The sequence below is a fragment of the Chrysemys picta genome, chromosome 23 (genome assembly GCF_011386835.1).
Source record: "Chrysemys picta bellii isolate R12L10 chromosome 23, ASM1138683v2, whole genome shotgun sequence".
NCBI lineage: Eukaryota > Metazoa > Chordata > Testudines > Emydidae > Chrysemys > Chrysemys picta.
The window spans coordinates 20,323,854-20,336,559 of record NC_088813.1 but is presented as its reverse complement, the minus strand read 5'-3'; the positions used below and the strand labels follow the sequence as shown (position 1 = coordinate 20,336,559).

General features: G+C 40.4%; 1 protein-coding gene and 1 long non-coding RNA gene across 2 annotated transcripts in view; one reads left to right on the top strand and one right to left on the bottom strand.

The window, feature by feature from the left end:
- LOC112060690 (uncharacterized) overlaps window positions 1-12,706 on the bottom strand; it is a 45,661-nt gene that overhangs the window by 14,981 nt on the left and 17,974 nt on the right. The window lies entirely within an intron of this gene.
- On the top strand, window positions 2,817-5,242 carry GJA9 (gap junction protein alpha 9). The gene is given in 2 exon segments (XM_065576951.1): window positions 2,817-3,611; window positions 3,613-5,242. Coding segments are annotated over 2 exon segments (1,569 nt in total). The 3' UTR covers window positions 4,387-5,242.

Below are 12,706 nucleotides of genomic sequence, written 5' to 3'. Positions count from 1 at the left end.
CCATCGGTGGAGTTTCCTTCTGCTCGCTTGGTTATCCAGCAGTCCTTACTTGGACAAATTCCCACCAGGTCTAATGAATTTGAATTTGTTTGTATCCAGACCCCTCAGTATTTGCATCTCTATGAGTAAAATATATAGTTGTTTTAAATTAGCAATGTTGGATCATTTAAACTGGAAATAACTTGTTGGCGACAAAGGATCAACACATGCAGTATAAATGCAATATGATTTAAAAAGAACTGTAAAAGAAATAGTTTATTTTTTTCTCTCTCGAGGACTGAGATAGTCCTGCTGAATTACCAAAAAAAAAAAAGTGGGGGGGGGGGGGGTGAGAAGAGGGAAGGAGCCTAGACTCTTGGCGTTTTGCATTTCTGGCTATTGGGAGTGATTGTTTCATTGCATCAGGTTAATTTTGGTCATAGTTAAATTTTGCTAGAAGCCACAGCAGACTGAACAACAAATTGATTTTTTTCCCTGACTATAAGTTCAATGCACAAGGCTTGAACTCCATTAAATCCTCCAGCAGTGGAAGAAGCTCTCTTTTGATATTTTGTAAAATCTCTGAGGCAGTTGAAAGATGACAGAGGATGTGACTTTTTATTGGATACCATAGTGTTCTTACTTGGCACATTTTAGTCAAGAAAGGTATGTTTTAATTATTGGTATTTCTTTCATCCAGTTAATTAATAACCAATTGAAATTATATTGTTTACCTATAGCAGGCTCTCTTACTCTATAAAATGTCTCCTGCATCAATGTTATTACAAGTGTTTTTAGTATAACAGGAGCCTATTAAATTATACTTGCAACATATTTTAAATTAATGCTGTCAACATAATTGCTTATCTTTTATTGCTACAAAAACATAGTAAAACAGCTTATCTTTGTCAACATATTGCATAATATTCAATACATATGTTAAAAATTATAAATAATCCTATCAGGTATTTTCAGGATATTTCACTGTAAAACAGAAAGCAGCAAAAACACCTCTCTGTAGTAAGTGCAAGTCTTGTGATTTAATGGAAATATTACCAGCTTTAAACTTTATTTTACTATAAACATTTAGGCAAATGCTGGCAGTTTTTCAGTGTATTTTTACTTAAAATATTTATTTTAATATATCATGACCACAGTTCTCATTATGTGCCACTTATTCACTGATTATATGTAATATTTATATCGGATACTAATGTAACTGAGCAAAGGACATCTATCTGAATTTATGGTATTATTATTAGTATAATCATCTAGAACACACTAGTCAGAATTGTGAGCTCACAACTGTGTGTTCAAAAAGTCTTTTTTTTTTTTTAATTTTAACATATTTTAGAACTCAAGCTACTGAATTGTTTTGTGGCCTCAAAGTAGTATTATAGATAGTGAGCATGATAAACCTTCACTGTGTGAAAGAGTCAGTGGGGGCCTGATTTTCTGATGTACTTGAAAAACTGTAACTCCCGTTGACTTCAACTGCAGTTGTTGATGCTCAACAATTCTGAAAACCAGAACTTGAAAATGTCTTTACCTATTTACTCATACAGAAGGAAAGTCTGGTAACCTTCACAAGAGTGCACAATCCAAGCCACAGTGATACTGCTCTGGCACAACTATGGTGTAGGATGACAGACTACAAAGAGGCCATAAGGGTTTCACATTCCTTTGAATGCAATGGAGCAGTGTGCCACAGTTGCTGTCTCCACAGAGCATGTGGGAGATGGTTCCTAGTGAGATGAAGGAAGGGCATGGGTAAGACCACCGGGCCCCACCAAATCTCTGTGTAGGTCGCTTGTGCAAATCCTTTGTAAATCCTATTTGTTTAGGCTTTACATGAGTGATGTGCCTTTCACCATAAATGGCAATGGTTCAAATGAGAGAAGTAATATCTTTTATTGGACCAACTTCTGGTGAGAGAGACAAGCTTTTGAGACACCCAGAGCTCTTCTTCAGGTCAAATGACTTTTAGAAAATAATAGCTCTGGTATGTGAAGAGAAGAAAGCCATCCATTCTATTTCAGGCTTCTTCAAGGTGAAGCTACTGCTGAGAAGCATCATTTAAAAAAAAAAAAATCCATCTGAGAGGTCATTCTCAGCTATCAGCCTAATGGGATAGTAACTGATATTTCTAAAAACTGTTCTGAAAAATCTATTAAATGTAATCACTAAATAATAATGTTTTATTAACTATCAAGGGAACTATAACTAATCACTGCAGGTTTCCTTTAAATACAGTATACTATGTTTGACCTTTATTTATACCAGCTAAAAGCCTCCTAATTTTGTGGCTTTCAACCCTCTTCATAGCTCTTCTGATTTCTCTTGTTACGTGCCTTGGTAGGCATAAGCAATATCCAAGAAAGTTCAGAAGTAACATTCCCCAGTATACAATTTATGTAGATTTGAAATTTTTTTCTATACTTACTTTAGATATCAACTAATTATTAAAGGCATATTTACTGGACTTTAATAACCTCAGTAAGGACCCAATTCTGCAAAGGGCCAAGCACCTAAACTTCCATTGACTTCAATGGAAATTGAGGATGCTTAGTACCGTGTAAGATTTGGTCCCTATTAAGCTAATTTTTATTTTTAATTTGAAGAAAAAAAGCTAGAAAACATTACTGTATTAATGTTGTACCTGAGATATTAAAATCTCAGCTGTTAATGAAAGAGTGATGCTCTTTATGAGCTTGGTTACTATGTTTTGAATGTGAGAGAATCAGTGTCAGCTTTTGTGTAATATAGAAGGGCTGCAACTGTGACAATATCTTATGTTTATCTTTCATAGCTTTTAGTGCTAAGATGGCAGAGTAACCATGGGAGACTGGAATTTTCTTGGAGGCATCTTGGAGGAGGTCCACATTCATTCCACTATTATTGGAAAGGTCTGGTTAACTATCCTATTCATATTTCGAATGCTTGTCCTAGGTGTGGCAGCTGAAGATGTCTGGAATGATGAGCAGTCAGAATTCATATGCAATACAGAGCAACCTGGCTGCAGAAATGTTTGCTACGACCAGGCCTTTCCTATCTCTCTCATAAGATATTGGGTCTTGCAAGTTATATTTGTATCTTCACCTTCCTTGGTCTATATGGGCCATGCTTTATACAGACTAAGAGCCTTAGAAAAAGAGAGACAAAAGAAGAAGGCACAAGTAAGAATGGAACTTGAAGGAGTTGAACTAGAAATGACTGAAGATCGGAAAAGACTGGAGCGAGAACTCCGGCAACTGGAGCAAAGAAAGCTCAACAAAGCACCCCTGAGAGGCTCCTTGCTCTGCACTTATGTGATACATATTTTTACTAGATCTGCAGTTGAAGTTGCGTTTATGATTGGCCAATATCTTCTTTATGGTTTTCAGCTCAATCCTCTTTATAAATGTCAGAGAGAGCCATGTCCAAACATAGTTGACTGTTTTATATCAAGACCAACAGAAAAGACAGTGTTCCTATTATTTATGCAATCAATAGCAATTGTATCATTGTTTTTAAACATCTTAGAAATTGTCCATCTAGGGGTCAAAAAAATTAAAAAGGGACTTTGTGGGCCTGATAAAAACAGGGATGACTTTGATGATTTCTATGTAAGTAAATCCAAGAAAAACTCTAATACCCCACCCTTGTATGGGAACATCCGCAACTCCACAAAAAACTCTCCCTTCTGCCCCTAGTAGTTATACCCTGTTAATAGAAAAACAAACTTACACAGCAGGCCATGATGTTCTAAATTCATCTTCTGCATTCCAATCTGTTAAAAACAACCATACTGAAAATAGCAACAATCACATTCATGATGAAAGGGAAAGTAAATTGCCAGATGAGATGCAAACTTCTAATACTTTGGACCGTCATCCTCGAAATACCAGCTCAAATAATAATGAAGGCTTAAGCAAGGTATTTGGGACAGAAATTAATGGTAGTCAGCAACAAGATGAAAAGAAACATTGCCTCAGTGGCATGCGTTCTAATCTAGTTGCTGCTTCAGGTCTGTGCTTGGGAAGCCTGGCTGAACTGCCACCTGGAAGTTCATTGCAACCGGATATGACTTCCCCTATTTCAATTAACTGTGCTCGAAAGCTTCGTGGCGTCAGTTCCCCATGGAACTGTTCTACAGTAGTTGAGAGTGAAGGGTCTCCAACAGATTCTCCTTCCATGAGCAGCAACCGAGGACAAGACAACTTCAGTGGAAGCAGAGCCCAAGGCCTTTCCAAGACTGACCTAAGAAAAATTGGCAGACCAGACACTCCTGATTCTCTAAGTGAGCTGAGCTCAGAATCCAAACAGAGCAGAAATTGTGAAAGTCCTCAGGCTTTTTCTCCCTCTCGGCGAATGTCATTGGCAAGTAATGCCAGCAGCAGGCGTGCTCCCACCGATCTTCAGATCTAAGTGTTTGTTACCTTACCTATATGTTACATGCATGAGCACTGAGGGAAATAGTGGCATTATTGGACACTGTCACATGAATTATACCTATTTGTAATTGTAGTTAAGTTAATCAACTTCCACCAGCTCTTTCACGGAGGTAATGCAAAGAACTGTACACCCTTGTGCAGTAGTTGATAAGAACTCTTGAAATGAGAAATTGATAATAAAAAAATTATCTGCTCTATTAGATTTTAGTCATCTTTTTATTAAATCTAATAGAGCAGATAATTATTAAGATGACTTAAAATCTAATACAGCAGATATCCCCATTATCTTTCCTGTTCCTAAAGCAAACAGATGTCAAAGTAACTTTTAATTTAACCCAGTAATTCCTGTATCAAGTCCATCCAAGTTCAGCCTCAAAAATCTATGGATCAGTGCAAAAAAAATTTGGGGGTGGGGGGTGGAAGAAAAGTGATGGAGAGAGGAGCCATCTTTGTGTGGCAGCCTTGTGCCTCTTCATTGCCTCTTTTCACCCTCACTCCCACATAGCTCCATGCCAGGGGGACTGTGCTGACAGGGATTCGCTTGCTGCAGTTGCCTCTGAAAAGCACCTTAGTGGGGGTTCCACATCAAAGATGGGGAACATGTATTTTTTGTTTGTTTTGTTTTAGTGGGGAAATACTGAAAAGAATGGACCTCTACTGCCCCCTCTCTAGATGTGTGGAATCCACATTCCACAAAGCACCTGTGAAATATAAAAGGGTTTATGTGAGGATGCGGAGAAGTGAGCACTATTCCACGTAGACTGCATGCTCCCAGGGAGCAGCCCCAGTTGTTTTGCTGGCCAGGGTGGAAAATGTTTTCAGCACCCTCTCTGCCTAAGCAGTGGAGCATCAAAAAAAACAAAAACAAAGCCAAACACCCTGTCCCCCCCAAAAACTAGAAAAGCCAAGTGTTGACACAGCCCCCTGGAAAATTGGGGCCCAGGGCAATTGATCTGCTCACCCACCCCTAGAACAGGACATACATGCTCTCCTCTGTGCCTCCCTGAGTTAAATTCACAGTTTTGAGCAATATTTCCATAACTGATAGTGCAACATCAAGGTTAAAACAAGAACAACAACAAAAGCTAGGAAATTGAAAAGTAATTTTTCTTTTAGCATTAGGCATGTTGCACATGCTGAAGTATGTACTATTCTTGTGTATCTTGTTAAATCTATCTACCTTAGGTTTTTCTTTGGTGTCTATCACTTTAGCATCTGAGGTAAACACATAGTTGTCTGTTATTCTATTGATATTGCTAAATGATTACCTTACCATATACAGGATGTGCAATATGTTCCATTAACAATCATGTAGTAATCTTAACTTTTGCATTTTCTGACTTTTAAAATTTTAATTGGGAATACTTATATTTGCAATAATGTATGTGTTTTGCATTTAATTTCCTGATTTTTAAAAGAAAAAATGCCTCTGCTTAATGCACTCCTTTTGCACTGTTTAAATAATACATAAGTAGCAATAATGTTACTTTTTAAATGGTTCCGATTGGGCTTTGAAGTTCATATCTCAGTTCACTGAATTGTGCAGAAGTCCATCAAAGAGTTTATATCCTGCTGCTTCTGTTTGGAGATAGTTTACTGCAAGGATGTGTCACATAGTAATGGCTGCATACAGTATCTTTTCAATGGAAAAACAAACATGAAATTTAGCTAACATTAAAACTTAAGAATTTGCAGAATATGGCAGAATGCAACAGAAATTGTTGAAAGACCCAAAAATAAAATGGGTGTTATTTTCACATCCAGGATTTTGTCCTAGTCCTGCTAATGATAATAATGATTTCTAGATCTTATATAATGCTTTTCATCAGTATACCACAAAGCACTTTACAAACGAGATAAATATTATTATCCCCATTTTACAGATGGAGAAACAGAGGGCAAAGCACTGATTTTTTGCAAGGTATTTGAGTGTGCATAATTCTTTAGTTTCCCCCGCATGGAGCTCTCCAGCTGAAACCTATTCCCCAGAGTGGTGGAGATATTTCAGCCATGTATAACTTTATTAATATTAACGCAAATTATTATTCAAACCTGGTCATGATCATATTGAAGTGAACACTATTTACATCCCAAGTGTCAAAGTTCATCTATTTGTGTGTTCATGTGGGAATGATTTTTTTTTTTTTTTTATAGTGGAGGAAAGCATTCCATTTAAGTCTTGTGAAATCACGTTTGAGATCTGATCCAAAGAATATTGAAATCAATTAGAACTTTTCAATTGACCTCATTGGGCTTTCGATCAGGCCTTTAAGATTACAGAAACACATGTCTGAAAGCAGGGCCAGTGCAAGGATATTTTGCGCCCTAGGCAAAATTTCCACCTTGCCCTCCCCACCTCTCGCCCTGTGGCATCGCTTATTATAAACTTTCAAAAATGAATACGGCATAATGTGGCATTGTTCATTAGAATGAATACACGTTCAGCTTGAAAATGTATTAATTTAATTATTTAGTCTACATATTTAATGAAAATAAATGGCCTTGGGTCTCCTTCTCGTGGCTAGAGTCCCTCCTGCCCCCATCCCCCCATGGATCTGGAAAGGGCTGTTTTGGGGATCAGAGCACAGAGCTGGGAGTCAGGATCTGGCTTCTATTCTCCACCCTGGCACCAACTCACTGGATGACTTCAGGCAAGTTACTTCCCCATTCTGGGCTTCAGCTCCCCCCAGCGCTAAGGTGTGAAATGGTTCCTTGCTTCTGGGCTGGAAAGTGCAATGCAGGTGGGAGGGGGTGTCTGAAGGCCTGTCTTCCCCACAGGTATGAGGCGAGGACAGAGTTCCAGCCTTCGTCAAGACCGGCCTGGTTGCTTTACTGTGCCCCATGCCAATCGCTGCTGAAGCCCCTTACTCAGAGAGCTCTGGCCCAGGGCAGAGGCATCAGTGTCATTCTGGGCCTGATTTTCAGAGATGCTGAGCACCTGCAGTTCCCCCGATGTCTGTGGGAACTCCAAGGTTCTCAGTACTTCTGAAACTCAGGGCAATTTATTTCGAATTCTTGGCCAGGACTGAGCCTGCAAAGGCAGGTCCATATACACACCTCAATCCACAGCAGATCTCCCATCAATAACAATACAAGCAATCAGGAGAATGATGAGGGGCAGGTGGCCCAATGCTGGGAATGGGGAGACTATGGCCCTAATGTGGTCACTAAACTTCTACCTAGTAAAGTTACTGGTGCATCTGCTGTCATTCAGTGGGAGAACAAAAATCTCTTGGGTGTTGCAGTCTGCCCAGGGTTGAGCTGCACTTAACCTGAGTTGCTCACACAGTTGCAGTGGCTGTGCACCACGCAACTGGTCATCTATGTTGCATGAAAATCTGGCTCTGACTGTGTCATAATTAGATTTAACAGTTACTGCCGCATTTCCTAGAGCTGTTGTCCCAGGCTGGCTGCAGACTCAGGCAGACAGAACTATGTCGGCTAGACACCCATCACCTTTGGAAGATATTCCTTGTAGCCATAAGGGCTCGAGACAGCCGTGTTTCTTCACTGAAAAGTTGCAGTGTGCGGCACCTGAATCCCAGATTAATACCTTGTGTGGGCAGGTGCAGGGCTCAGGGCTTGAAGGCCTCTGGTCTAATGGTCAGAGCCAACACAGAACTAGGAGCCTCGATCTCCTGTGTTCAAAGCAGGACTCCGACAATGACTCCCCAGTTGACCTTGGGCAAGTCACATCCCTGTTCTCTGCCTCAGTTTCCCCAAACATGGGGCTCTTTTTACCTGCTCCACAGGGCTGCAGGGATGGATGGGGATGAAGCCTTGGAAGGTGGCACGTGCTGAGGACGGTTACACTTTTGCAGCTCTTTAACCCTGTATCCTCTGGCAGGCCCATGATCCACCCCCGCAGATGGACCGGTGGCCACGGTCTCCTCTTCCTTGCCCCCACTCCCGCTGCTGCATTGCTGTCAATAGGGCCAGCTGCAGGCAGGCTGTCACCCGCTCCAATCTGCAGCCGGCAACCCTTGGGCAGCAGCCGCTACTGCGGCAGGGGGTCCGGGACTGCCAGAGCCAGAGGGAGCAGGCTAGGGAGCAATGCGGCAGCTCGGGGAGGAGGCGGATCCAGGCTGGCGGGAGGGGAGCGGGTGGGCAGTGATGTGGGGCGTGGCAGAGGGAGGCGGCGGGGCCCGCGGTTGCAGAGGACGCCCGCAGAGGTAGGTGCTAACGCGGCTGCAAGCGGCCCATCCCCCTGCCGGGAGCAATAGTGTAAAAAAAAAAAAAAATTGGGGGCACCACTTTTTGGGGCCCCCAAATCTTGGCGCCCTAGGCGGCCGCCTAATTCACCTAGTGGTTACACCGTCCCTGTCTGGAAGAGACCTTGAGAGGTTACCTAGTCCAGCCCCCAGCGCTGAGGCAGGACCAAGTAAACCTAGACTGTGCCTAACAGGTGTTTGTCCAACCTGTTCTTAAAAGCCTCCACTGATGGCGATGCCAGAGTATCCCTTGGAAGCCTATTGCAGAGCTTAACTGTCCTTATATTTAAAAAGATTTTTCTTGATATCTAACTTAAATCTTTTTTGCTGCAGATTAAGCCAATTACTTCTTGTCCTACCTTCAGTGGACATGGAAAACAATTGATCGTAGTCCTCTTTATAACAGCCCTTAACATAGTTGAAGACTGTTATCAAGCTCCCCCTGAGTTTTCTTTTGATTTTGTAAAGCTTTTATCATTTTTGTTGCTCTTCTCTGGTCTCTCTCCAATTTGTCCAAATATTTTGTAGTGTGTTATGTCCAGAATTGGGTATAGTACTCCAGATGAGGCCTCCCCACTGCCAAGTAGAGTGGGACAATTACCTTCTGTGTTTTACATACATCATCTCTGTTAATACACCCCAGAATAGTAGCCTTTTTGTAACAACATTACATCGTTGACTTATATTCAATTTGTGATCCACTATAACCCCCAGATCCTTTTCAGCAGTATTACCACCTACCCAGTTATTGCCTATTTTCTGGTTTTGCATTTGATTTTGCCTTCCTAAGTGAAGAAATTTGCACTTGTCTTTATTGAATGTTATCTTGTTGATGATGATTTTGAATTCTAATCCTGTCCTCCAAAGTGCTTGCAACCCTTCCCAGCTTGATGTCATCTGCAAATTTTATAAGCCTACTCTCCACTTCATTATCCCAGTCATTAATGAAAATATGGAATAGTACTGGACTCAGGACCGACCCCTGCGGGACCCCACTAGATATGCCTTCCCAGTTGGACAGCAAACATCAATATGTTGATAAATACTTTTTGAGTATGATTTTTTTTCAACCAGTTGTGCACACAACTTGTAGTTATTTCATCTAGACCACATTTCCCTAGTTTGCTTAGGAGAATGTCATGTGGGACTGTGTCAAAAGCCCTTACTAAAACCAGTATCTATCTGGTCTACTGTTTCCCCCATCCACTAGGCCAGTAACCTTGTCAAAGAAGGAAATTAGGTTGGTTTGGCATGATTTGTTCTAGAGAAATTTATGCTGGCTATTCCTTCTAACCACATTATCTTCTAGGTGCTTATAAATTGATTATTTAATAATTTGTGCAAGTATCTTTCCAGGTATTGAAGGTAGGCTGACTGGTCTATAATTTTCCAGGTCCTCTTTGTTCTGCTTTTTAAAGATAGGTACTATGTTTGCCCTTCTCCAGTCCTTTGGAACCTCACCCATCTTCCATGCGTTCTCTGAGATAACAGCTAATGGGACTGAAATTGATTCAGCTAGTTCCTGAAGTACTCTAGGATGAATTTCATCAGGCACTGCGTGGTAGAATACATCTAATTTATCTACATTTCCTTGAACCTGTTATTTCCCTATTTTGGCTTGCAATCCTTCCTCCTTGTTGTTAATATTGTGTTGAGTATCTAGTCACCACTAACTTTTTCATTGAAGACTGAAGTAAAATAGACATTAAACACTTCAGCCTGCTTGATATCATCAGTTATTAGATCTCCTTCCCCACTAAATAGAAGACCTACACTTTCCTCCATCTTTCTTTTACTCCTGATGTATTTAACGAACCTCTTCAACTTGCCTTTTACTGTATGTTCATTGCTAGATGTAACTCATTTTGTGCTTTAGCCTTTTTGATTTTGTTCCCTCCATGCTTGTGCTACACTTTTGTAATCCTCCTTAGCAATTTGTCCATGTTTCCACTTTTTGTAGGATTCCTTTTTGATTTTCAGAGCTCCTGATGGAATCATATTGGCCTCTTACTATTCTTTCTATCTTTCCTTCACACTGAGATAGTATTAAAGGCACAAATGCAAACTGTCTTCTTGAGAAACTGACAGCTCTCATGAACTCCTTTATCCCTTAAATTTTATTCCCATGAGACCTTACCTACCAATGTTCTAAGTTTGTTAAAGTCTGCTTTTTTGAAGTCTGTTGTCCTTATTCTCCTGATCTCACTCCTTCCTTTCCTTAGAATCATTAAATCGATCATTTCATGATCACTTTCACCCAAATTGCTCTCCACCTTCAGATTCACTACCAATTCCTCCTTGATCAGAGTCAAGTCTAAAATGGCTGTCCCACAGGTTACTTCTTCCACTTTCTGAAACAAGAAGCTGACTCAATATATTCCAAGAATTTATTGGAAGTGCTGTGTTTTGTTGTGTTACTTTTTCAGCAGATGTCTGGGTAAAGTCCCCATTACTACCAGCTCTTGTGTTTTGGATATTTGTTATTTGTTCTAGAAATGCCTCATCCACCTCCTCTTCCTGATTTGGTGGTCTATAGCAGGCCTCTACCATGATGTAATCCCTATTCCCCTCCACCTTTTATTTTTACCCAAACAATTTCAGCTGATCTGCTTTCTTTATGTATAATGCAACACCACCTCCTTTTTCCCCCCAGCACATCCTCCCTGAATGAGCTGTCCCCCTCTATACCATTATTAAAGTCATGAGACTTATCCCACAAGCCTCTGTGATGCCAATTAAATCATAATTTATCTTATATACGAATACGTTCCACTATGTCCACACTATCATTTTTAGTATGTTATCTTGAGCTGAGCTAGTTCAAGTCTGTGTACCCAGGCTGGGACTCACACCTCCCAGCTGCAGTGTAGACATATCCTACGAGAATTTAAGCCCTGCTGGAGAAAACTATGAGTAAGTGAAAATGGAATTATTACTCAAACTTTTGCATCCTTAATTGTACCGTTAAAAATGATTTACATTAATATTACTTCTACTGATGTTTTCTTTACATTTCAGTTCATTGCTGATTTATAAATGACTACAGAAAATAGAAACCACAGTTTAATCCAAAGATGTCCTACAACAGCCTAAAAATCAATGTTAGTAAAATATTAAGTCTTAAATGCAACAACATAACTAAACGGTTCAGAGTGAAGTTTAATGGAGGGACGATTAAAAAATAGGACATGCCCGGAAAAAGGGCAAATATAGTGCCCATCTATAAAAAGGGAAATAAGGACAACCCAGGGAATTACAGACCAGTCAGCTTACTTTCTGTACTTGGAAAGATAATGGAGCAAATAATTACGCACTCAATTTGCAAACACCTAGAAGACAAGGTGATAAATAACAGTCAGCATGGATTTGTCAAGAATAAATCATGTCAAACCAACCTGATAGCTTTCTTTGAGAAGGTAACAAGCTTTGTGGATGGGGGAAAGCGATAGATGTGGTATATCTTGACTTTAGTAAGGCTTCTGAAACTGTCTCGCAAGACCTTCTCATAAACAAACTAGGGAAATACAATCTAGAGGGAGCTACTATGAGGTGGGTGCATAACTGGTTGGAAAATCATTTCCAGAGAGTAGTTTTCATAGATTCGTAGATTCTAGGACTGGAAGGGACATCGAGAGGTCATCGAGTCCAGTCCCCTGCCCTCATGGCAGGACCAAATACTGTCTAGACCATCCCTGATAGACATTTATCTAACCTACTCTTAAATATCTCCAGAGATGGAGATTCCACAACCTCCCTAGGCAGTTTATTCCAGTGTTTAACCACCCTGACAGTTAGGAACTTTTTCCTAATGTCCAACCTAAACCTCCCTTGCTGCAGTTTAAACTTGAGGGTGAACAAGTTTTCTCCCTCCTCCTTATGACACCCTTTTAGATACCTGAAAACTGCTATCATGTTCCCTCTCAGTCTTCTCTTTTCCAAACTAAACAAACCCAATTCTTTCAGCCTTCCTTCATAGGTCATGTTCTCAAGACCTTTAATCATTCTTGTTGCTCTTCTCTGGACCCTCTCCAATTTCTCCACATCTTTCTTGAAATGCGGTGCCCAGAACTGAACACAATACTC